This window comes from Mobula birostris, chromosome 27 (assembly GCF_030028105.1).
Source record: "Mobula birostris isolate sMobBir1 chromosome 27, sMobBir1.hap1, whole genome shotgun sequence".
In the NCBI taxonomy this organism is placed as follows: Eukaryota; Metazoa; Chordata; class Chondrichthyes; order Myliobatiformes; family Myliobatidae; genus Mobula; species Mobula birostris.
In genome coordinates, this window is record NC_092396.1 from 20,513,183 (window position 1) to 20,539,920 (window position 26,738).

Genomic DNA, 26,738 nt, shown 5'->3' on the forward strand with positions numbered 1-26,738 from the left:
CCACAAATTGTATTAAATGGTATTTAAAAAAAACATTTGGACTGTTGAGAAGGGGAATGTCTATATTTGTGGAGTTGGGGATGAGGAAACAGTTTACAGACTTGGTAATGCTGTGATTTGTTCTTAGGATGAAGCCTTTGCCCTATGGATTGAGCAATGGGGGAAACTATATCCAACTGGCTCTCGCTCTCAACAGATAATTCAAGATATTCACGATCACTATTACCTTGTCAATCTTGTGGATAATGACTTTCCACTTGAGAACTGTCTTTGGCAGGTTATTGATGATGTATTTAAGTTAAAAGCATCAGAAAAGACTCCTGGTTTTCCAGCTTGTGACTTGCCAGTGGAGCCATGAAGTCTCAATGTCCAGGACTACTTGCACCATCAAATGGGCCTTAAATTCTGATGATTGCTGGGCCTTGTTATGGGAAGTATACATCATCTCAGCCCTTTAACTGAACAGAATGGATTTCTGATAGTGTTTGGTGCTGTGTTTGCTGTGATTCTTGTCACTTTATACTGTGAACTTGCAGTATTTGTACAACTTTCAGTGGAAGGATAGGATTGAATATGATCTTAATTCTGGTGAACTTTGTTTCTGGGAGATGATCTGTTTATTATGTTTCTGTACTGCCGTTGTTATATGGGGGTAGAGTTCAAAAACTTGTCATGTTTCAAATGATAATCTTGCATATGGAGGCAAAGGCGAGTATGTGGCAAGAGTCCGTAATTCTTACCTGAAGCCTGACTGCTTTTGCTGAATTTCCAGAGTTGTATCATTCAGTGTTGTCTAGACTAATCAGAGCAGGCAATTTTTATAGCGACTTTACTTCCCCTTCCCAGTTATCCACCTTTTGGATGTTGCACTGTGTAATAACTGAGACATTACACAGAAATGGCACACCAAGAGAAAGGAATATGGAAATAGTACACGTCAGCTGTCCCTGGTGATGTGGCCAACATAACTTGGGTCCCTTCCATTCAGTAATGACCCTGAACCAATACTGTTGTCTCACTGTAAACCCATATGAGGTTGATGTTGTGAGGTCAAAGGGTAGGAGAAGTTTGATGTGCAAGTCTAGCAGCCAGAACTAACAGTTTACAGCCTTTTAGCACTCTGCCTCCAGCTATTCTGATCTCTTCCCATTTTCATACTTGTCTTTTTGGCATTTGCTGAAAATTTAAAAATGTTTTTCCCCAATGTGCTATGAACATATATTATATATTCAGGTATTAAAAATGCCCCTTTAAACTGGTTTAAGCATAGATCAGAATCTGTCTTAAATGAGTTGACCCTGTAATGGCAAAGCAACCTTGCTGGCTGCAAAGGTGCAGTACATTTCTATTAACAGGAATGAGTGAGAGTTTAGGGTCTCAGCATAAGTATGGCTGTGAATCTGTGTAATGGATTCTGCTATCTCCCACATGTAGTATCTATGGAAATAATCTGAGCAACTTCAGGTAATGTGAAGAATCACATTGATTGGGGCTACAGGAATAACTCCCTCCTGTTCTTCCAGACAGTTATGGGATTTGTTTTATGTTCATCTGTGAGTGCAGACACGATTTCAAAACAGCAGTGAAGTGCCAACTTAGAGCTCTGTGTTCAAGCCATTGAAGAGGGGTATAAAGTTGTTTTTATCAGAATGCTGATAATATTTATCAATGAGGAAATACTTGTAAATGGGTGCTATATTTCTCTGAATTTGAACAGAAACTTCAATTCAAATAAAGTACATGGGTGGCTGAGCACTTTTAACAATTGAGAAAGAAAATAACTGGACAGAGGACTGGCATTGGCTGAGGCTGTGTATTCAAACAGGGCAGTGCAGTCAACCTTGCAAATCTCAACTACAAGCAGCGGTGATGACAAAACTAGAACAGCGATCTTCACACCAATCAAGATGCAATCTGTTACTGATGTACTCCTAGAACCACAACTAGTGACAATATAGTGGACTCCTGAGTCTCAGTCCCAGAGAAAATCCTGTCCGACTAATCCTACGGGCTGGTACTATTGTGGTATTCAATAGAATCAGATTTATTACCACTGACACACGTCATGAAATTCGTTTTGCAGTAACTGTACATTGTAATACATAAATTCCTCTGAGTTATAACAGGAATATAAAAATAATAAATAAATAAAATCTGATAATGATACAAAAGGGAGCAAACTAGTGAGACAGTGTTCATAAGCCATTCAGAAATCTGATGGTGGAAGAGAAGGAGCTGTTTCTAAAATGGTGAATATGTGTCTTCAGTCTCCTAGGCCTCCTCCCTGATGGTAGTAATGAGGAGTGGGGGGGTGGGGGGGAACCAGCTGTTGAAAGTCTCCTTGATGGTGTGCAAGCCAGTGCCCATGCTGGAGCGGGCTGAGTATACAACCTGACTCTTAGGAGCCATCAGGTCAAACGTGGGCAAGGAAGCTTTCTCTTGCTACCAATTATTCTCTCTCACTTAAATGACTACTTCATGTTACATAACTCCAGGAACAAGTAGTGACAGAAGCAAGGACACAGAACACACTCCAGCTGGGTACTTCGGTGTTCACCATCACTGACCAAACAAGGAGTCCTAAAGAACATGGCTGCCATTCTGGTAGTGACTATGTCAACTTAAAAAAAAGTAGTTTTTAAAATTATGTTAGCAAATTGCAGTAAAATTCACTAATTAAACTATTTAAGGTTTAGAAACTGAAGAACGATCTCCTGACAGTGAGTTCTTGCATTGCCTATGGCCTTTTGTGGGAGGGACACTTTGGGTAGTTCTCAACATTATTGGAAATTGTGTAGTTGGGAAGGCTAAGTGAGTTTGTAGGGCTAGTATGGGATGACAGCAAGGCTAATGCAGTGGACTACAACCCTAGGCTTCATATGGGAAGTTGAAGAGAATCCATCAAACTTTAAAACAAAGCATCTATAATTATACTATAAAATCAGTATTATTTATTAAAATGCTGTTTTGGTTAGTTTGAATGACTATGTTTGGTACATCTCATAAAACATCTGGAAGGCTCAGGCTATAGGAGTATGTGAGATAATCACAAAGAAAGATTGACTGATCCAATGAGTATGGGGCCTCACAAAAACTTGTCAACTAGAGACATTAATGAGAATTTCATAACTTTGGTTTTATAGGAAGTTTGGAGCCCTGCATCTCAATTTTGTATTGAGATTAACATTAAGATTGTGGTAAGAGCCACTATCAATTATCACTATTACCCAATCCAAAAAAGGCAAGAAAAAAAAATGAGAATCTGCAGCTGCTGGAAATGCAGAGTAGCATACACACAATGTTGAAGGAACTCAGCAGATCAGGCACCATCCATAGAAAGGAATGAACAGTCATCGTTTCAGTCTGAGACCCTTCATCAGGGCTGGGAAGGGGGGGGGGAGAAGGACTAGAAGCTAGAAGGTAATGGGTGAATGGCAAAAATAAAACAATGGGCTAGTTAGAAAACTTTCATAGATTTCTCTTTGACTACTGAAGGTGAATGAACACCTGGACATAAGCTATGGATCTTAGGAGAGGTTACAATACCTAAAACTGATACTCACAAATCTCCATGAAAAATTTCCAATATAAAGTTACTGCTCTGTGTATTTTGGTAACAGACGACGTTTAAACTGAAAATGAACCAAGTAAACTTTTTGGTTCCTTTGGCAGGGCCAGTACATCACTACAATATGAGACCAGCCAATATTCTGGACAGCTTGGCTTCTGGGGTAGTTGAATTGTAATTTTGATATCATGGGTATAGGGAAGGAGAATCATATCTCGCTGATGTCATTGAGGGTGAGACGCATGATTGAAGAATCTCTTCAGACAGGAAATTGTTCTCTATTTCATATTTATTTGGCCCGACGCCTCACAGACTTTAAATAGCTACAATAATGCAGGTTTGTGCATCCAGCTTTGCATGATATACACAAGTTAAGAGGTCCCTAATCCACCCTTAAGTAAAGGAAGCCTGTTGGATATTAGTTGCTCTTCCTCATCATATTAAGGTCCACCAATCACAACTTTTTAGGCAGCTCCCCTGATATCCTCTATCTGATCATTGATAAAGATTATCAGACATAGCTGATTCCTTGGAAGGATCTATCAACGAAGTTGCCATCATTTGATTTTCTTCCTGCAGAAATTCAACCTGGTCCTCACTTGTTGCTAGATCCACACAGTCCTGAAGGGTTTCGGCCCAAAACGCCAACTGCACTTTTTTCCGTAGATGCTGCCTGGCCTGCTGAGTTCCTCCAGCATTTTGTGTGTGTTGCTCCGATTCCAGCATCTGCAGATTTCCTCTTGTTTGTAGTTCTTCTCAATGTACTGTTTATGGCACCTAATTCTGCTCTGAGGAATCTTTTAGTCCTCAGATATCCTAATTCAAAATCCTGTTTTCATGTACCAGGTTTCATTTGTTGCCAATCTTTGTTCCCAAGGATTTTTTTTTCCTTAAACCTAAAATATTGTTTCTGGTTTAGTCTAATGTTTTAATATGCATTTCTTTTCTTAAACTTCAGGGACAAACTGAAACACACTTCTCCAAGGATTGCTTTAAACTTTATTCTTATCCACAGCTGGTGAAAATGCCCTAATTTTACTGAAGTCATACATTTTACACAGATTGTTTTTCAACAGATAATGGTCCAAGCAACAATATTTTGGTCCCTATTCCTCTGAAAAAACACAGGGCTCTGGTAGCAATGAAGGGTCACCAATAAAACCAGGTATGGTGTGGCACAGATCAGCTTTGTTAACCTGCAGTTAATATACATTTAGCTTTTGCATTCTGAGTGCAAGATCATCTGCTCTCATTGATTTGATCTTACCGCTCACATTGTGTTTGGCTTTTGTGTTTAAAGTGGTGATGGGCTATGTAACACCATGCATTTATGAATGGGAATTAAACTTTATAAAGATGCCACCACTGTATATTCAGCTGTCACCCACTCTACCCTCTCCATATTTTCACTGCACTGCTCATTATTCTATTTTATCTTTCAACTGTTCAAATTCTCAAACAGTGTGAGCCTGAGTGAGAGAAAAGCAATCTGCTGCTGTAGAAACTAATGTTTTTATCCAATTAACAGGCAGAGGGTGTGTGAGCAATCAGTATATGATCTAAGGAATGAGCCTGGCAAGAGCAGTGAGTTCAAAAACTTAATGGATGCTTTGGGTGACACATGTCAGAACGGCCTCAGAATGAATTCCAGTAACACCGGCTGCTGTGTAGTCAGCCCTTCAGGATAATCATCTATCTTGTTTGACAGACAATAGAAAACTTTGTTGTCAGTGAAATATGTGCTCTACAATCTTACCAAGTACAAGTACAAAAGTACAAAAGGGCAAGTACATATATCAAAACACTTACTAAAAAGCTAATTTTCCTTCTGCTGAAACTGACACATACACACTGGCACTGTTTTGAGGTCCTGTCCACTGTATGTTAAGAATCCCAAAGGCACCAGTTTAAAGTTCTCTCACGTTTCCTATCCAATGGTTATCCCTCAGCCAAAAGCTCTAAGCACCATTTGATCATTAGCTCAATGCTACTTATGGAAAACCTCTGTACAAAATTATCTGTCAAATGTCCCACTTAACAACAGCAACTCTATTTCAAAAGTTCTTGTTCTGGACTAAGGTCAAGAAAGGTGCTTTGTAAACAAAAGTTTTTTTAAAATTTCTTTTCCAGTGTGTGTGTCTCACTTCTTTGGGCATTACTGAATATCTTTAAGCTTTGTATTTCATGGAGAAAAGGATAAACTATTAATCTATGTGCAAGTTCAATTTATTGCTAGAACCATGTGGAGGGCTTTTGATACAGATTTGAGATTATCTCTCAATCAAGACAAACCATTCCATTTTATCCAATTAAACACCACCACGTAACAGAACTGTCACACACACTTCTGATTAGAATAAGCAGAACTCTTGGCAAGTGAATACAAGTCCCAGACACAGTCATTGATTAGTTCAATCTTTAACTGTATCTTTAATCAGGATGTGATTCCCAAGTTGCACAGCAAAACCTGATTTTAGTCAAAATAGAAATAAGCTTTCTGGAAGAAGTCCAAAACAAGTCAGCTGGGATTATCTGGTGAGTCCTTTTTGCAAAGTATGTATGTCTGTCTGTTTGTGAATCCACATGTTCATATCTGTATTTGAGCTCAGAAGGTGATTATGCTTGTGGTGTACTTAGTAACATACTCAATTAAATATTTTAAAAAACCATTGCAGTCAGTATTGCAGTTGCCACAATGGAACCATGCCAAGCACAAGATTGTAATATCACAGGAATTAAAGCAGTACATTTACAAAATGTATCAGTATATTTAATTTCAAGGAGATCGGGACATTTCCCATTTAAACTTAAACCAAGTTATTAAAAGAGTGGAACTAGATGAAGAATGACTGTGATATTATTTTGTTACAAGCACAAGAAAATCTGCAGATGCTGGATGGAAATCCAAAGTAATACACATAAAATTGCTGGAAGAACTCAGCATGCTAGGCAGCATCTATGGAAAAGAGTAAACAGTCAACGTTTCGGGCCAAGACCCTTCAGCAGGACTGGAAAAAAATATTATTTTGTTTCTGCTTTACACTCAGTCGTCAATATTGCATCAAACTACAGCCAGCTACACGGAACTAGATTAAATTTGTTAAAATTACTTTGCAACTGGGTTGAGGCATTTTAAAAATCTACTCAAGCACAATTTTGTTCTAGCACACTTGCACTCAGTGGAATGGAACTATACATAACATGAGTCTACATCTTCAAAAATGTAGGCATGTTCCATTTGACAGCAAATGGAAATTAACTTTAGGGCATCACTTAATCGGACATCTTGATGTTCAGGAATGGAATTGTCGTGAGGGGACCATAATCTCATCTGTTTTTTATTGATGTAGGAACTGCTGTACCTAATAAAGTGGCCGCTAAGTGTATGCTCATGGTCGTCTTCCACTGCAGCCCATTCACCTCAAGGTTCCACGTGTTGTGTGTTCAGAGGTGCTCTCCTGTACACCACTGTTGCAATGTGTGGTTATTTGAGTTACTGTCACCTTGAACCAGTCTGGCCATTCTCTGACCTCTCTCATTAACAAGGCATTTTTGCCCACTGAACTGTCCCTCACTAGACTTTTTTGTTTGCTTTTTGCACCATTCTCTGTGCACCCTAGAGTCTGTTATGTGTGAAAATACCAGGAGATCAGCAGTTTCTGAGATACTCGAATCAGTCCATCTGGCACCAACAACCACTCCACGGTCAAGTCATTTAGATCACATTTCTTCCCCATTCTGATGTTTATTCTGAACAGTAACTGAACCTCTTGACCACGTCAGCACGAGTTTATGCATTGAGTTGCTACTACATGACTGGTTGGTTAAATTTTTGTATTACTGAGCAGGTATACAGGTGTACCTAATAAAGTGGACACAGTGTACAGTATCTTTTCTCATTCATGCAGGAATAATCAGCCACTACAATACTTACACAGTCTGTCCCTGAACAGTCTCAGCTTTTCCTTTTAAGTTGAAATAATTCCAAAATTGCACAGTGATCAGGTACAGCTGCTTATTGCCAAAACACTACCATCTAGACTTATGGGGAGATGAGTTAAAAACATCGAACCCAGATAAAAGCTTTTGCACAATTAACATTTAAATGAGAAAATTCAGTTATTCTTGGGTTTACTGCAGTACACACAGACATATCAAGCAAGAACACCAATGTCATTATAAAAAAGACAACCACACAGACCCTCTGCTGCTTTTAATCAAATGTATTCAAAACTGAATACTGAAAAAATAAGTAAAAAGCCCCAAATACTGGATAATATCCATTAATCCATCAAAATGAAACAGAGGAAATAGGAATACAAATACTTAAATGCACAGAAACTACTAATTTAGAGTAAGTTTTATAAGGAAACATGCCCCAAGTATAACTCGTTAAAGGCATCTCAAAAACAGATGCTGATAGATAAAAGTCCACAATAAGTTCCGCAAGTGAGAGTGGAGAGAAAACACAGACATTTAATGTATAATTTTAAATCGACTACATTTTGAACCACAAGATTCTCCTCAGTGGAATTCTCAGTGCCATGAACTGGGAATGATGCTGGGTAAGCTCACAAGGTCACCGAACCGAACCTAACCCTGGTTTCTGTGATGTTGCATGCAGGTTAATTACCAGCATATTACAAAGCATGAAGTTAGGATCTTCTCAGAGCATGCCTAAGAAAATGTACCATCTCTAACCTGTCCAATGGGATGCTAACTTACCAAATGACAGACAGGAACAGACCGACACTGGACACAAGGGTTTTGATAGTCAACACTGTACATCTCCACAAGCAAACACAGTGAGAAGCTCAAATCTGTACTAGGAGTGAGCTTGAGGTTCACCAACATCATGAGTCACTCTGTTTTTCAAAGGCCAATCTGTACCAGGTAGTGAAAACCTAAAAATAAATTAGACACATCAGGTTTACAGTTAATGGATTCTGTGTGTGAAGGAGAGTCAAATTTCTGTTATAGGAGTGTATAGTTCAAAATCTGAGACCAAATTGTTCCCCTGTTGAATTACAATTGTGCACCCTATAACATTGTTTCTGTAATGTTTTACAGTGTATAATCAGAGTGAATAGCAGTTCAAACAAAACACTAATTAGGAAGCTCTGGAACATTTTAGCTCAGACTATGAATAACTGTCCATTTCTATGTCACCACTGCTGAAACAATGTGACTAGGGAGGGGAGGAGAGGTGAATTCTGCATCTCACTCCAAAGGCAATTGGTAAATCCAGACCTGATGTTCATTCAGGTATGGTGTTACTGAAACAGTGCATTAAGGACATGAACCAAAACATTTGCAGGCCAAATCAAAAAGAGAAAATCTGTTACAAGAAGTAGCTTATCCCTCATCTGGGCCCCTTGTCTAAGAAAAGATGTGCTGGCATTGCAGAGGGTCCAGACGGGGTTCACAGGAATGATCCCAGGAATGAAAGGGTTAACATGTGAGGAGCTTTTTATGGCTCTGGGCCTGTATTTACTGCAGTTTAGAAGAACTGGGGGGGGGGGGGGAGATCTCATTGAAACCTATCAAATATTGAAAGGCCTAGAAAGAGTGGATGTGGAGAGGATGTTTCCTGTAGAGGACGAATCTAGGTCCAGAGGACACAGCCTCAGAATAGAGGGACATCCATTTAGAACAGAGAAGAGGAAAAGTTTCTATAACCAGAGGGTGGTGAATTCAATGCCACAGATGACTCTGCACACCAGATCATTAGGTCTATTTAAGGTTCAGGTTGATAGGTTTGTGATTTATCAGGATATCTCTGCTTTACTCCAGATCTTGTGTAAATCCTGGATAGGAGAAAGAGAAACCAGACAGATTTCCTGACTACTTATCTATGATCCCAAAATTAGTGTTTTGGGAAATGGACGGAAAGTCAGTTGTAATTCCTCAAAAAAATGGCATGGGTGGATAAAGGTCAGATCTCTGATCCCCAGTCATAAAGAAAGGCCAATGCGTGATAAACCAGAGCATTTAACAAAGGGGATCAGCACCTTCCAGGGAGGCTGACTAGCATTGCAATGTATGTAACTTTGGTACCTACATCCAACATCAGGATCCTGTTGTCCTGGGCTGCAAACGCCTGTGACACCTGCATCTGTATAAACCGTCTACGCCACAACTGCCACACCTTCACCTCCAGCCTCTGCTCATACTGTGTGGGGAGGAGAGAAGCTTCCATTAGTGTGAAAAGCTGTAAGAAGAGCATGGTTCCAGTGGCACCTGACTGTTCATTACTAAAGGCTCCCAAATTATGAGCAGATTGAAATGCAATCAGCTCCCCATTACTATTTTGCAGGCAGAGGGCATGTCTCCTAATTATGTCAATATGAGGACAAGGCTCAGCTGCAGCTTGGACCCCATTATCCCAGCCTGCCCACAAAGAAGACTGACAACTCGGCAAGAACATCTGAGGCCCCAAATAGATTAAGAAGCTTCATCTATGCAGAGATTCTCAGGGGAGGTTGCCTTGCCCTCAGAGGTCCTCCTTGAGTCAATGTTATCATGTAATTCACTGATTAATTAAGACTTTGAGTAGGGATCTATATATAACATATTACCGACTGTAGCAGCTGAACAGAATTAACCAGACACCACAGGTTTTTCATCCCCAGAGAGAAAGATGATAAATGACCCCGGACCAGCCTCAAATGGACTAGTGCTGAACTTGATAAGCATGGGACAGGACAGGTGATGTCTGTGGATGAAACTATTAGTCACCAAGAAGATTTGAGTAGAGTAACACTTAGCACTCCACATACTTTAGAATGTATTATTTGTCTAGATTCTAGATTAAAGTCCAGACTAGCTAACCAGATTGTGGATTGTCAAATAAAGAAATAATATATTTTTAAAATCTTCATTAACAGCCCTGCTGAAAATTATTCTACAGGGGCACAGTTGAGAGTATCCTGACTGGCTGCATTACTGCCTGGTATGGGAACTGTACCTCCCTTAATCGCAGGACTCTGCAGAGAGTGGTGCGGGCAGCCCAGCGCATCTGTAATTAATAACTTTCCATGATTCAGGACATTTACAAGGACAGGTGTGTAAAAAGGGCCTGTAGGATCATTGGGGACCTAAGTCACCTCAACCACAAACTGTTCCAGCTAATACTATACGGGAAACAGTACCACAGCATAAAAACCAGGACCAACAGGCTCCGGGACAGCTTCTTCCACCAGGCCATCAGACTGATTAACTCATGCTGATTTGAGTGTATTTCTGTTTTATTGACTATTCTATTCATTAAAAATTATTATAAATTTCTATGATTGCACATTGCACATTTAGATGGAGACGTAACAAAGATTTTTACTCCTCATGTATGTGAAGGATGTAAGAAATAAAGTCATAAAGTCATATTGTAAGACGGAACAGGATAGTTTATGTTATTTATTCCTATGGTTTGACTTTCTTATAAATAATTTAAATAGAAAATTGACATTGGTATTATTTTATAATTGTAAATCCAACCAAAATATTCACAGCTTAAACTGGTTAAATGAAAAGTCATTGTTAAAAGGGAACTGATTTTCTCACCAGTCCCCTGGTCACTAGCTTGCTCGTAGTGAAGTTCTTCCACTGTTTCCAGATTTCCTGAAGCTTCTCAACCCTTTTTTCCTCGAGGAACTGCTGTAGGAATGTTTGGTTCCGCCAGTTCTTAAAAAATAGCTTACTGTGGAAAAATAGAATCAGCTTGTAAGTTCATTCTGAATTCATCAACCCAACAAGCCCCTCCGATTCCATGCAAGAACATTATTGTGTTATAAAGTGAAAGAACCAGAGTAGGCAGTATTTCAGTGACAATGCAAGACTAATCACCATGATTGATTCCTGTGGTGTTCCTCCGCACGAGATTCCTCTGCGTCCCGCTGCTTCCGTGCCCTCACAAGAACAATCCATCGTGACACACATTTCTGAGACACGTATCTGGCACGATATCTAAGTGCCTGCAACTGTCAAAGAAGAAGATATAAGCAGTGGCTTAGATAAAGGTCACTAAGTAACAACCCATGCTAACAATTCGTTCTCAGTATTTTTTTTACATGCAGTTTATCTTCTTTTGCACAATGGTTGTTTGTCAGTCTTTATCTGTTTATGTAGAGCTTTTTGTAAATTCTATGGTATTTCTTCATTCCCCATTTTGCCTGAAAGAAAATCTATTTCAAGGTAGTATATGGTAACATATACATTACTTGATAATAAATTCAGTTTGAAGTGAAAACAGCCAAATTACTGAACCATTTCATCTCCAACAGTAAGTGACTCAAAACACAGGTATGCTCCTTTTGTATCTTGTATAGACAGCACCATTAGAAATTAGTACTCTGTCTGATTACATTACAATGCTACTTCATTTGTCTAATTTTTTTTACTATTTGTGGCTCTTGCACAGTCCTGTATTTGTCAAAGTGGAGCAAAGATCAAGTAAATCTGGCGGAAGCAAATGATGTAGGGAATGGCAAGGTGGAGCACCCCGGGAGGGATGTAGGACAGGTGGCAGAGAAGGAATGCCAGGGGTGGGGGGGGGGGGGGGGCACTTGTGCAGACACAACCAACCCTGAGGCACCAGACAAGGTTATTTGATACCAAACAATTGGTTTACTGATTATGACAGAATGTCCCTCTGGTGTTCCTGCTCCCTCCCTCTCTCTTCCCCTTTTCCCAATCATAATTGCCCTCTTCTTGCCCCATTCCCACTCTCAGTCCACAAAAGAGACCAGGATCAGAATCAGGTTTATCTTCACTCATATGTCATTAAATTTGTTTTCCTCGCGGTTGCTAAACAGTGCAATACATAAAACTACATTTCATTTTTAAATCTTTTTATTAATATAATCTTCTACAGCTATAAAATACAGAAATTCAACAAATTAGTATATATGTAATAAAGCTGAAAAAAAACATATATATGCTAATGAAAAAAAATTTTTATAAAAGAGAAAGAAGGAAAAAAGAGAACCCCAGCTAACTGAAAAAAAAACCCCACTAACTATAAAACAAAAAGAAGAGGAAACAAAAACATTAGGAACCAACTCTCAGATAATTGCAGATGATTGCAATACATAAAATTACCACAGTCCTGTGCAAAAGTCTTAGGCCCACTAGCTATATATATATATATATATATATATATATATACACACATACACACACACACACACACACACACACACACACACACACACACACACACACACCTGAGACTTTGCACAGTACTGTATAACAAATTCCATGCTAGAAATCTGTTGGCTTGTATGGAAATAACAAATAAGCACATTTTATTCTCTTTAATGGTCGTTGAAAAGTAATAGAAAAGCAACACTTTCGGAAGTCTTATTAATTAGCACATATCTTTCTACACCTACCTCGCTGTACCAGGTTATCAGTGCTTTGTGCAGGATTTGCTTAGTCTCTCCTTGCACAAACAAGGCCATCTTACGTTGAAAGTGCAACTGAGTTCTCCAGATCGCAAATGCGGAGTTAAGCTGCAACAGTGAAGCTTGTGCTGATACAGTCAATGCCCAAAGCTTCTGCAGATGTACATTTCCAATCCAAGTGAGAAGGCACCTAGGATTTGATGAGAAAGCAAACCAGTTCAGCTTAGCTGGTTATCTAATGTGCAGAAATACAAACCAGTAATCTTTTTGGTAAATCCCCAACATGTGGTTTGTAGCTATTAAGTTATGTGCTTTCTACCCAGTATCTCGGCCACAATGGTTCTCATCAGGGTGGTGTTGCATCTCTTTAACAATAAATAATAAATGTTGTTCATAATAGGAAATATATATACAAATACAAAAGAAGAGGAACAGTGCACTGCCCTTTATATACTCTATGTAGTGTTGTTCAGTTTATACATTCACAATCTCATTGTACTGTATATTATAAATAAGAGATTCTGCAGATGGTGGAAATTTTGAGCAACACACACAAAATGCTGGAGGAATTCAGTAGGTCAGTGGGTATTTATGGAGGGATATAAACAGTCAACATTGACTATTCATTTCCCTCCACAGATGATAAATGCTGTGTGCCTTCAGCATTGTGTGTGTGGTTCTGTACATTAGCTGTGACGGCACACTTTTCTGTACATAACACCACAGCACTGCCAATTCTGGTGGGGCGGAGGGGAGAGGATACACACAGGGCTCACTCAGCCTTAGATGGTATTAGTAAAGTTCTTAGGTTTTCATAGTAAAATGTGAAACGTTCCATCTTACGATACAGGTTGCCCGTGATACCACTACAGTACTACTGACACCTGACCTTTATTGGTTTAATTTAAACATGGCAGCTTTAAATTATTTCAAAACAGATTGACTTTTTCAATGGAATATGTACCTAAAAGTCTGGAAACATTATCAATGCCATTATACACCCAAGTTTTATTCTCATGATCCGTGATGTGCTGAGGGGGGGTTGTTACATTCCTTTTCGTTACCTGGCAGCAATGAGTTAAAGAACAGCAAAGAATAGGAAAGTGGATTCCAAACAATTGTGAAGTCTGTTTTCAGCATGGCAGAGAGCATAACAGCACAGCAGATAGCGTGGACTTGTCATACCTGCGAAGTAAAGTTAGATGGTAGAACAAAGCGGCCCCTTTTTGTTTCCGATATAATGTTGCCATCTGATAAAAAGCAGTCTGCTTCTGTTGGTGCTGTGATGCAGAAATCATCTTCTTCTGCCTCACGCTCTCATCCTTTCGCTCTATAAAAGCAATCGGGGTGCATTCATGTATCAGAATTGGTTTAAAATGACATTACAATAATGGGCCAATCTGTTCCGCATGCCCAGAAAATGTACGCGGATGTGCTTGATGTAATGATACAGGAGTTACAACGACACACACAGATGATATTTAGTGAGAGTTCAACACTACAAAATTTGGATGACTACTCATATTCTGAAATAATTATTAATCTCAGGATTACAAAATACTATTCAAAAACAATAAAACCAACCTGCACTCTGTCACATGTACATACACATCCCATTGTGCAAAACCTTGTTGTCTCTCAATTAAATTTTTGCTTGTCACACTAAGGGGACAATATTTCAGGGGTCCAATAGCAATGGTGATGGTGAGTGGGCAACATCTGAGATTTTGTTCACGTTGTTAGTTTTTCATTATCATTTTAATGAATATAATTTACTGAGAGAAATGAGGTCAACTGAAGCAGTATTACAAGGTACGTGTGGTTGACTGAGATAGGCAAAAGAGAACGAAAGACACGCATGTACATAGGTACACACATTAAGAAAATCTGATTAGATAATAGTGTTCATTAAAAGAAAAGCTCAAATTCAATGATCCATTAAGAAACTAAGAGCCAGCAGTATTGTTCCTACAAATACGCTCAGTGGCTACTTTATTAGGTACAGGAGTGAACCCAGTTTAGTCTTCTGCTGCTGTAACCCATCCACTTCAAGGTTCAATGTGTTGTGCATTCAGAGATGTTTTTCTGCATATCCCTGTTGTAGCATGTAGTTATTTGAATTACTGTCACCTTCCAGCAAACTTGAACCAATTCTGGCCGATCTCCTCTGACCCCTCTCATCAACAAGGCGTTTTTGCCTACAGACTGCAACTCATTGGATGCTTTTTTGTTTTTCACACCATTCTCTTTATCTTTAGAGACTGCTGTGTGTGAAAATCCCAGGAGATCAGCAGTTTCTGAGATACTCAAACCACCCCATGTGACACCAACAATCATTCCACAGTCAAAGTCACTTAGATCACATCTCTTCCCCGTTCTGGTGTTTGGTCTGAACCACAACTGAACTTCTTGACCATGTCTACATGCTGTTATGCACTGGTTTGCTGTCACATGATTGACTAATTAGATAATTGTATTACAGAGGTGTACAGGTGTACTCTTCCACAATTTCAGTGCATTTCCCTAACAGCTTCTGATGGCAGACAGATGGGAGATAAAAGCACTGTCTCAATTTTGCTAAAGGTTTGTTACATATCTAAGCAGCCTTCCATTACGGAAAGACTAGCAACAAATGCAGTCTGTGATCTTCAGAAGAACTCACCTTTTACCAATTTGGCCCAGGCGAGCAGCAGCAGCCTCAGTTGCCTCATTTTAATGTTATTAGCAAACTGATAGGACAGCTGGGATAATCTGATAGCTTCCTTCCAATTGCTGAACAACTGCAAATGAAACAGAGGAAGAAGAAAAATGGAGCAGTCATAAGAGAACATAGTATTGGAGCTGTCAAAAACAAATATAACTGTTTGCAATGAGGCCACAGCTTGTAAACCTTGAGAGCTCTCTGCCGGATAATTTTACATGAGTCATGTGAGATGTGACTGATCCCAGGCTTTGTCAGGAATCCACAAAATACATCATAGCAAAACATGACCTTGTTCTCATCCAAAATCATCCTAGATTGGAGGAGGGGGATTGTCAATCAACACTGAGAGCCAAATATTGCTGAAAAATAACCACACGGCTACGGGGAAAGAGATGGATCCAAGGTTAACAACATCCTGGCATCCAGTTCTTAAACTGGCACATGAAAAATGTATGCACAGTGAGGCACGAATGACCCAGCTGTTTGAGATTCAAAGCTAGTCAGGGTTAACACCTTTATCGAAAAGGTAAAAAATACATATATTTTCTGCAGTTTGAGGGTTGTTGCACTGACCTGGAATGCAGTGTGTGAATAAACAGATGAGGGTGTGCATTGAAACAAAAGTTCAAATTCAATAAACTATTAAAGAAACTGACAACCAAGAGTGTTGTTGATAGGAATATACTTTAGGATTTCAAATATCACCAAACACAACGTCAGCGCTATTGCCAATCAGCAGCTTCTTGTGGGAGGCAGGGCCACCAGCCAAACTTTGTTGACAGTTTATTAAATTTCTAAGCAGCTTTTAGATCTCTGTTATTTTCCTGATCTTTAGGGTTCTTTCAGGGGTCAAGAATGGCGGGGAGTTTTAATTCTTAATGATGGTTTATTTTAATGTTTAAACTAAGATACAGACATTTGAAACTGCAGTATGTAAAGAGCTGAGAAGCAAAGCAGAGATTCCAATGAAAAGATAGCGCCTCTGAAAAATCCATCACCTTTATAATCCAGATTGTAGAAATTCCTACTCCATATCCAGGCAGGTCCTCGCTGCTTATGAACCACAGGCTCAGGACATGGCTGAGCCTAATTTAGCCAAGCCTAGAGTGAAGAATGGGCAAAAAGAAATGGGGCTAAAAAAAGACAGGTGATGCTGGATTAGAGAGAGAAAGAGATTACTTCAAATAAGCAACAGAATTTGTTTTGGAGACACAAGAGACTGCAAGTGCTAGAATCTGGAACAACAAACAGTCTGCTGGAGGAATTCAGTGAGTTGAGCAACATATATGGGGTGGAAAGGAAATGTTGATGTTTCAGGTTTAAACCCTGCATCAGGGTACGTAGAGATTTCCTAGCTAAAGGCATCTCATACCAGGTATAGACATGGTCATCAAAGTTTATAGCTTTAGGTGAAAGTGGATGCCGAGTTCAGAAAGATGCACAATAATCATTTGCTGCTTACACAAAATGCCGGCCGCCCACTACAAAGTGACAAGATGAGCCACAAAGTGCTAGACTGCATCCAAAGCTGATACAATCACCAAGTCCCAGGAAGGTACCAAGGGGAAAGTGGTCATCCATCTGTGTCCAAGGATGCACATGACTGACACAAATTCAACTAGCATAAGAGCCACTGATTATTTACATCTCAAAGAAAGCAGTGTGTGAAAGCACTGTATGTTTCAATGTACATAGAATGAGTAAATATGAATCTGAATTATAGGAATGCTATCGGTTTGGTGTCAGTAATGTTACAATCAACAATATGTTCTGGCAGATGTATTTTAGTACTACTTAGAAACCCTGAATACTGTGCAAGTACCTGAGGCTTTGTAACTCTGTGGAACCACTCATCATACTTTTCACAACTACTCCTTGAAGAATTACAACTTGATTACTTCTTTGGTGCTTTTTATTTGGCAGTCAGGTGGTGCTGCTCTCTTGTGGCCGGTTACCAATATTGCTTCCAAATAGCTGCTGTCAAGCGCTGCCCTCTTCTGGCCCCTGTGTAATCCTACCTCCTCTCTTCCTAACCAGCAGTCTGACTGTCCCTCACTATGGTACCAAAGGTGGTGATGCTAACTCTAATTTACTTTAAACAGTCAATTTAAAAGATGTATGTTCTGTAGGTAGAAGGATGGAAAAAGATTAGAAAGAAGGGGATGACACCCTGGTGCTACATTAGTTGTCCATAATGGAGAAAAATACAGAAATTTCTGTCTTCAAATCTGAGTGTTGAAACTTGAGGAGGATGCAATGGATTTAAGTAAAACTTGCTGCTGATTCACCTCAATGATCCTTGGGAAGAAAAATATCCGAAAGGTTTTTAGATAATGATAATTGTTGGTTGGGCAGATACTGGAAGGATTTTTCTCAGAAAAGTGACCAAGGACAAGGCAAGAAAATCAATAAAAACTGGTTAAACTAAAAGCAGAGAAAATAGCTTTCATACAAAAGGTAGTGGGGAAGTCAAATGGCTCAGGAGTAAAATGATTTTATCTTTCTGAAGAAAACGTCATTATTTAAGCAGAAATAGGGGGATTGGGAAGAAACTGGGAATATGGATTAGCGACAATGTTGTGATGGACAAATCTAATTTACCTACTGTTTGAATGAGGATTGTAGCTCGATGCCTCACAGCCTGCTGTAGTAATGTCCTCTGCCTCCAGCACTGAATAACTCTCTGTGCTGCTCTAAATTTCCTGTAACTCTCTGAGAAGTGCTGCAGCTCCAAGTGATACCTCCACTGACTAAAAGCCCCTAACAGGACCTGTTGGTTCCGTACAGTTTGAAATGTCCACAGCCTCTGCCACATCTTCTCTTTCTGAAGTGCAGCAGAGTGCCAAGCCCACAGATATCTGGACCAAGAAAATAATGAATTAGTAATGTTTCACGTGGTGATAAGAGTTACACAATAGAAATTAAGGGGTATGTTAGCCCCTTGAATTAAATGCTACTCAGTTCCATTGTAACTTTGCATCCTTTAAATACATCAACATCTGACTAACAAATGATCTTGCACCTAATGCTATCTATGAAAGTTTCAAATTTCCCTATGAACAAAACTACTTCATATCTTCACTCATGACAGGCCTGACTCTAGTTAGGAGGCTGTATGTCTTTGTTCCAAATTTTCTACCAGGAAAAAAGCTCTTTTTCTATCCAACCATCAGTTTTTAATTCACATTTCAAAATCTTTAATTAAATCACCCCTTGGTCTTTTACATTCCAAGATATGCAAGACTTGTTTGTGCTATGTCCAATTATTGTCATCAAAAACTAAGTTACAGCACAGTAGAAAGGTGCAAAGTCAAAACTTCTACCATTGGATTCAGTCCACGAAGATCAGTCACCAAGATCCCTCTGGTAAACGTAACTTTGATCTGCATGTAACTTAAGCCTCTTTGATGCTCCACGCAAATTTATTACTTTAAAGCCTAGCCCTCTGCCCTGGACAGTTAGGTGCACTCAACATCCTTGCTGTACACGCTGCAACACAACGATCTACTGGGGTTTCTCCAGTGACCACCTGTAATTTTGGATGCAGAAAGCTATAGTGAATGACCACAATAGGCTGCTGATCACACAGGCTGTAACAATCTGCCAGCACTCTGTCAGGGATGGCTAGTGCAGACAGCTTTAACTTTTAGAAGGATTGAGAGTTCCCACAATAATGAGTGAGGCTGACAACCCCGTTCCTAGTGTATGACTAGATGGCATCATACCACACACTGGACAAATGGTGGACCTCAGTGTTTTCACTGGCATAAGACCATAAGACACAGGAGCAGGATTAGGCCATTTAGCCCATCAAGTCTGCTCCGCCATTTCATCATGGCTGATCCAATTTTCCTCTCAGTCACCTGCCTTCTCCCCATATCCCTTCATGCCTGACCAATCAAGAATCTATCAACTTCTGTCTTAAATATACATGAAAACTTGGCCTCCACAGCTGCCTGTGGCAAAGAATTCCACAGATTCACCAGTCTTTGGCTAGAGAAATTCCTCCTCATCTCCGTTCTAAAAGGACACCCTCTATTCTGAGGCTGTGTCCCCTCATCTTAGATTCTCCCACCACAGGAAACATCCTCTCCACATCCACTGTATCAAGGCCTTTCACCGTTTGATAGGTTTGAATGAGGTCACCCCTCATTTTTCTGAATTCCAGCGAATACATGCTCAGTCATCAAACGCTCTTCATATGACAAGCCATTCAATCCTGGAATCATTTTCGTGAATCTCCTTTGAACCCTCTCCAGTTTCAGCACATCCTTTTTAAGATAAGGGGCCCAAAACTGCTCACAATACTCCAAGTGACGCCTCACCAGTGCTTTATAAAGTCTCAACATTACATCCTTGCTTCTATATTCTAGTCCTCTTGAAATGAATGCTAACATTGCATTTGCCTTTCTCAGCACAGACTCAACCTGCAAATTAACATTTAGGAAATTCTGCACAAGGACTCCCAGGTCCCATTGTCTTGTGCCTCAGTGTTTTGTATTTTCTCTCCATTTAGAAAATAGTCAACCCTTTCACTTCTTCTACCAAAGTACATGACCATACACTTCCCAAAACTGCATTCCATCTGCCATTTCTTTGTCCATTCCTAATTTGTCTGTCCTTCTGTAGCCTCTCTACTTCCTCAAAACTACCTGCCCCTCCACCTATCTTCATATCATCTGCAAACTTTACAACAAAGCCATCAATTTCATCATCCAAATCATTGACATATAATGTAAAAAGAATCAATCCAACACAAACCCCTGTGGAACACCACTAGTCACCGGCAGCGAGCCAGAAAAGGCTCCCTTAATTCCCACTCTTTGCCTCCTGCCTATCAACCAATACGCTATCCATGCTGGAATCTTTCCTGTCATACCATGGGCTCGTAGTTTGTTAAGTAACCTCATGTGCCACCTGGTCAAGGGCCTTCTGAAAATCCAAATACACAGCATCAACCAATTCTCCTTTGTCCATCCTGCTTGTTACTACTTCAAAGAATTCCAACAGATTTGTCAAGCAAGATTTTCCCTTGAGGAAACCATGTTGACTACAGCCTATTTTAACATGTGCCTCCAAGTACCCTGAGACCTAATTTTTAATAATCGACTCCAACATCTTCCCAACCACTGAGATCAGACTAACTGGCCTAGAGTTACCTTTCTTCTGCCTCTCTCCTTTCTTGAAGAGTGGAGTGACATTTGCAATTTCCAGTCTTTCAGAACCTAGTGATTCTTGAAAGATCATTACTAATGCCTCCACGATCTCTTCAGCCAATTCTTTCAGAATTCTGGGGTGTACAGCACCTGGTCCAGGTGACTTATCTACTTTCAGACCTTTCAGTTTCCTAAGATCCTTCTCTCTAGAACCTTCTATCATTTAACAGCCTTCACCTTCTCTCTAGAACCTCCTATCATTTAACAGCCTTCATCTATGTCTCGTGCCTAAGGAATACAAACTGAACTGAACCCAAAGGATCACAAACTCTACACAAACACTGCCTCAGAGTAATAACTGTTCCAGACCTTCTTTGCACCTGCATGTCTGCCATTATCTTCACATTTCTCTGTGTCTCTGCTTTCTGCTTCCAGGTCTGAAGAGTCAAAAGCTTCACCCTCAGTGTGTGAACAGAAAGGAAATAAGCCTGGAGATCCTGGACTTGCTTTCGCTCTAGAAGAAGCAATACAAATTTGCAGAATATGAATTGTGAGATTTGGCAACAAACACGAAATGCTGCAGGAACCCAGCAGGCCAGGCAGCATCTATGGGAAAGAGTACAGTCGATGTTTCGGGCCAAAACCCTTCGGCAGGACTTCAGCCCAGTTTTGGCCCAAAACATCGACTGTACTCTTTTCCATAGATGCTGTCTGGCCTGCTGAGTTCCTCCAACATTTTGTGTGCTTTGCTCGGATTTCCCACATCTGCAGATTTTTTCTTGTTTGAGATATGAGAATTGGCAATTACTTTTACTAAAATGGGTACAACTATCACTTGTTAATACTATGAATAAGCAAAAAGTACGAAGAATTGCCAGAAATTAAGGAAGGACTATACTGATGTATAGCTCATCAAAGACCATTTCTGCTGTGGGGCCCATTGCCTGCATTTACTGAATGTTTAAACAACATTTCCAACATCTCTATGGTCCATAGTATTTTACAGTTATATCCAAGTGATCACTCTACTTTCATACCACTAATTATAATTGATATAGTCCGGCAACACTGCAGGTGCTAACCAATCAAAGCCTGAGGGTCGAAGACGCAAAGGAGTCACGAGGGCCCAGGTCATCAGGATCGCAGGGTGGAAGTTGAGGCCTGAAGGTCAAACATGTGATCGGCATCCTGGAGTGAAGTCTGAAGTTGGAGGCCTGATACCTGCAAGTCTGAGAACCTGGGAACAAGGCCAGCTGGTCCGTAGGTAGATTGTCCTGGGGTGGGAGGCCTGGCTGGGTAGTGTGAGTGGGGCTGGGGGGGATGGGAAAGGGGCTTGTTTTGCTGTTGGTATTTTGTTGTTGCTGCTTGCATTGTTCTTAGGAAAATTGCGGGCATGCTACGCATGTTGGCACCAGAAAGTGTGGTGACACTTGCAAGCTGTTCCCAGCACAACCTTGGGTGTACTGGTTGTTAATGCAAATGACGCATTTCACTGTATGTTTTTATGTGCATATGATAAATAGATCTGAATCTGAATCTACCTGGACGATACTGTAACTGGTCTCCCTATCTAATGTCAGACATGAGAAGATTTCCCTATTTTGTTGGTGATCGAAATAAGCTGCAGAAGGCTGTGAACCCAGTCAGCTCCATCATGGGCACTAGCCTCCCCAGCATCCAGAACGTCTTCAAGGAGCAATGCTTCAAAAAAGCTGCATCTATGATTAAGAATTCCCATCACCCAGGACATGCCTTCTTCCCATTGCTACCATCAGGGAGGTGGTACAGGAGCCTGAAGGTACACGCTCAACGATTCAGGACGAGCTTCTTCCCCTCTGCCATGAGATCTCTGAATGGACATTGAACCCATGAACACAACCTCACTACTTTTTTTCTCTTTTTGCACAGCTTATTTAATTTTTTTAATACATGTATTTACTGTAATTTAGTTTTATATTATGTATTGAATGTACTGCTGCCACATAGCAATAAATTTCATGACATATGCCGATGATATTAAACCCGATTCTGATTTTAAAACATCGTCAGTCCTTGTGTAAACAGCTGCACCGTCACAGCAAATTGCTTTGCCGACACTCACTCTCTGTATATTGGTGCCACTGGGACATTGCCTCTCGAGTTTTCCAACACAGCACCTTTCTGCATCTTCTGTCAGCTTCATGCTTTTGTAATAAACGTATTTTCCAAAGAGTCAGCACAACTCGACGCTGCCGGCCAAAAGAAAACCCAGCAACCAATTCCCGACGTCTCTGGCAGGTCTGCCCCCACTTGCTCCAACTTAGAAGTACTCTGCAGGAAGAAAGTTACACACAGAGTTTATTAACCCCTCACCATTACACATACTGAATCAGTTTCTGTACCTGGAAGGGAAATATAAAAACAAATACATAACTAAACAGCAGGCAAACAGTGAAAAACTACTACCAACAGAGACATACCGCATCAGCAGGGTCTGCCTGTGAAACTGATCCGCCTGCTGTACCCGTGCAGCCCAGAGCATCAGATGGTCTTCAACCAGATGCTTCTCCAATTTGCACTGTAGCCACTTTCCTGCTCGCTCCAGGCCAGGTCTGTTTGTTGGTCTTGCTCCGTACTGCAGAGTGCTCTACAAATCAATGGCACAAATAACTGGCTTGACCTTTACCATATTTGAGTTTACTTTTGTTCTTGTAGACCCTGGCAAAATGTCAAACTGAAAAGTCAAACCAAAATAGGGCAAGGTTATAAAAGGTATTATCTCAAAACAAGCAATCATTAGTAAATACCTCAGCTGCCTTTGCTGTAAAGACTGAAATGTTATCTAAAACTTTTATTAGTGTTGGGCACGTGGCCAAGTGGTCAAGGCGTTCCTCTAGTGATCTCAAGGTCGCTAGTTCGAGCCTCAGCTGTGGCAGCGTGTTTGTGCCCTTGAGCAAGGCACTTAATCACACATTGCTCTAGTCTGTGCAAGGAGTGGCGCCCCACACAGACTTCCAATCTGCACCTTGTAAGGCATGAAAATGCCCGACACAGGCCTCTCGTGGTCTGAGTTGACGTTCCCTCCCCTTTATTAGTGTAAGTAACCAATCACATGAGAAGATAGAAGTTATCTCATCCATACTATTGATTTTGCATAACTTTATGAACCTTCATTAATCTCACCAGCCTCCTTTCTCCTAAAGAAAACAGTCTATCCAGTGCATTACCTCAGACTCCTACTGACCACCTGGTCAGTCTATTGATACGTTCACAGAACTTACCACTTTCTTCCTCCGTATCAATCACACAGACACAAATTAAACAGTATAAATCACTGCCTACTGCAAACCTTATTGCAAGCAAAGCAGAAACACACCAAGAGGATTGGTCTGGGAGGCAAGTTCTTCAGAGAAAGTCAGTGGAGTCAAGTGCAGTAGTTGAGCCCTTAAATACCAAGCTGAATGGATTTCCCTACCAAATTTGTGCAGTCTCACAACAGGATTCTGTAAGTAACAGAATCTATATTTAAATCTTCAAATTCCTTTTTGATGCTTCAGGCCCAGCAACCAAGCCCACAGACCAGTGCTATCTAACATGAAAAGAAATATGAATTAAAACACCAGCAGTATTTTTTGATCATATCAAAGACATACAGGGCATAATGAACTTAGTTTGTTATTTATGAGTGTAGATTTTATCTTTACGTTCATAAGTTATCATGTGTGATGTGTACTACTGTGCTTTATACCCAGGTTTGGAGAAACTTTTTCTCATTTCTATGTACATTATGTGGTTATATACATTTTGCATATATGTATATAGTTAAATGACAATAAACTTGGCTTGATATCCCCTGGTGAGCAAGAGCAAGGCAGTGTAACACACACTCACCTTTAATCTCTGAACCGTTGAAATTTAAAAAACGGTTGACGAAAAACCAACCTTTTCAGACACGTAGAGGGTGGTAAGTTTTAGGAAGTGAGACCCATAGTGTACTGCCTGGCCAACTCATCAGGAGTCTCACGCATGTATTCTCCAGCTACCTGTTCAAGTGAGCTGCAGTCAAGTTCTTCGTCACCCAGTGCAACAGTGCTGTCCCGCAGGGGCAAGTATTTACAGAATCCTTGCAGACATGGTTTGAAGAATTCTTCAGGCCAGAGTTTCAGAGCATCCTGCAATTGGTTCCATGATGCGATCCTGTAAAACTCATTGTGTACAGAATCATCAATTCAGTGCCAAAATATACTCCTGAGAACTCTTTGTTCAAATTCCAAAAACCAGCCCTGATAATGTGCCTGAACTCCTCTCTTTACTCTCATTCCAGAATAAAATACCCCAAAGTATTCTCACATTCCACTGCCTCCACTATACCCTTGTCTCCAACATCCAGATCATACTTAGCTATTTGAAGTTTGTGCAGCTCCTCTCTATCATCCTGGAATTGCGGCTGAGATGACTGTTCAAGGCGAACACTGCCATGTGAATACAGCTCTTCATGAGTTAAATGAACGTCATCCAGTTGAAGAGACATTTCATATTTTTCATTTTTGTTGTGGTCATTATCTTTCCCATAACTCTGACAACTAACAGCTAAACAGAGAAATATAGAAAAGAGATTAGGTTGGCTGAAAGAATTAAGGCATTGAATTTACAATTGTGAGAGATGACTCCTTTCCTTATGAGAGGGAAAGGGAGGAAATTAGGGTAGCAATGGCAAAGTAGAGAAGAGCTGGTATAAGTAGTAATCAAAAAAGGGAGAGGAATTTCACTGCAAGGAGTCTGGTTTCTTCCCCAGTGCAGTTGCCCATCTATCAAAAGGCCTTGTGTACTAAACTAAAAACAATAATAATGACCTCTTCAAAATAAGTGTTCTGACAAACCACCGCAGTACCTGGTAAAAATCAGCAGAGGGTAGTAGTAAGCTAGATGTACCACCATATATATTTAAATTTCCAATTATCCATAAGATTTTTCTGCAGGTCCAGCAACACAGCACAGATCCTGGAATTGGTACAGCTAGGAAAGTTTGCTGGGGCAATAATGTCAATTAAGACTAAGAGTATAACATCTAGGTTTGGCAGAATGGCATCGACTCTGAATACACCAAGATATAGCCAATTCAAATGTAGAGGATTTACATCATATGCGCATATGATATACTTTGGTGGTTCACTCCATTTTACCAAACTCCATCTATATCTTTCTACTTACTTACTCAAAAAACGTCCTAAATTTATCCAGGCCTTTTCTCTCTCAATTGAACCCTATGTTGGTAGGTTCTACATCACAGTAACTTATCAGATATAATGGTTCCCCATGAATTTGTTAATTACCCCTACCTTAGCATTCTCCATTATTTCTATATCCACTTTGTCAAAACATTATATAGTATGAGCGACTTGACAAGTATTTTACACTATATAATGTTTTGAACATTTAGCACCTCTGAATTGTTTTCAGCCAGATTCTTCTTAGTCACCTCACATGAATCTACAGCAAAATTAATTTGGCATATTTACAAACCCCATTTCCAGAAAAGTTGGTATATTTTCCAAAATGCAATTAAAACAAAAGTCTGTGATATGTTAATTCACGTGAACCTTTATTTAACTGACAAAAGTACAAAGAAAAGATTTTCAATAGTTTTACTGACCAACTTAATTGTATTTTGTAAACATATACAAATTTAGAATTTGATGGCTGCAACACACTCAACAAAAGTTGGGACAAAGGCATGTTTACCATTGTGTTACATCACCTTTCCTTTTAATAACACTTTTTAATCGTTTTGGAATTGAGGATACTAATTGTAGTAGATTTGCAATTGGAAATTTTGTTCATTCTTGCTTGATAGAAGACTTCAGCTGCTCAACAGTCCGTGGTCTCCGTTGTCTGATTCTCCTCTTCATGATGCGCCATATGTTTTCAAT

General features: G+C 40.0%; 3 protein-coding genes across 4 annotated transcripts in view; 1 reads left to right on the plus strand and 2 right to left on the minus strand.

Moving 5' to 3' along the window:
• Window positions 1-6,528, plus strand: part of mthfr (methylenetetrahydrofolate reductase (NAD(P)H)) — a 20,774-nt gene extending 14,246 nt beyond the window's left edge. For both annotated transcript variants that reach the window (XM_072245401.1, XM_072245402.1), the window contains one exon: window positions 128-6,528. In XM_072245401.1, the coding sequence (XP_072101502.1) occupies window positions 128-358 (231 nt within the window). In that variant the 3' untranslated portion in view covers window positions 359-6,528. The remainder of the gene's footprint in view (window positions 1-127) is intronic.
• On the minus strand, window positions 6,425-23,763 carry LOC140188778 (uncharacterized). Its single transcript, XM_072245403.1, has 9 exons — window positions 23,289-23,763; window positions 22,931-23,139; window positions 15,632-15,749; window positions 14,155-14,299; window positions 12,958-13,159; window positions 11,411-11,544; window positions 11,129-11,264; window positions 9,630-9,740; window positions 6,425-8,472 (listed from the first exon to the last, which is right to left on the minus strand). Exons 2-9 carry the CDS (start codon window positions 23,009-23,011, stop codon window positions 8,422-8,424), a joined length of 978 nt encoding a protein of 325 aa, XP_072101504.1. The 5' UTR covers window positions 23,012-23,139; window positions 23,289-23,763; the 3' UTR covers window positions 6,425-8,421.
• Window positions 23,764-23,795: 32 nt separating this feature from the next.
• The window catches only part of LOC140188776 (uncharacterized), a 32,995-nt gene continuing 30,052 nt past the window's right edge, over window positions 23,796-26,738 (minus strand). The window contains exon 7 of the mRNA XM_072245399.1: window positions 23,796-25,398. Coding sequence (XP_072101500.1) covers window positions 25,124-25,398 — 275 coding nt within the window. The 3' untranslated portion in view covers window positions 23,796-25,123. The remainder of the gene's footprint in view (window positions 25,399-26,738) is intronic.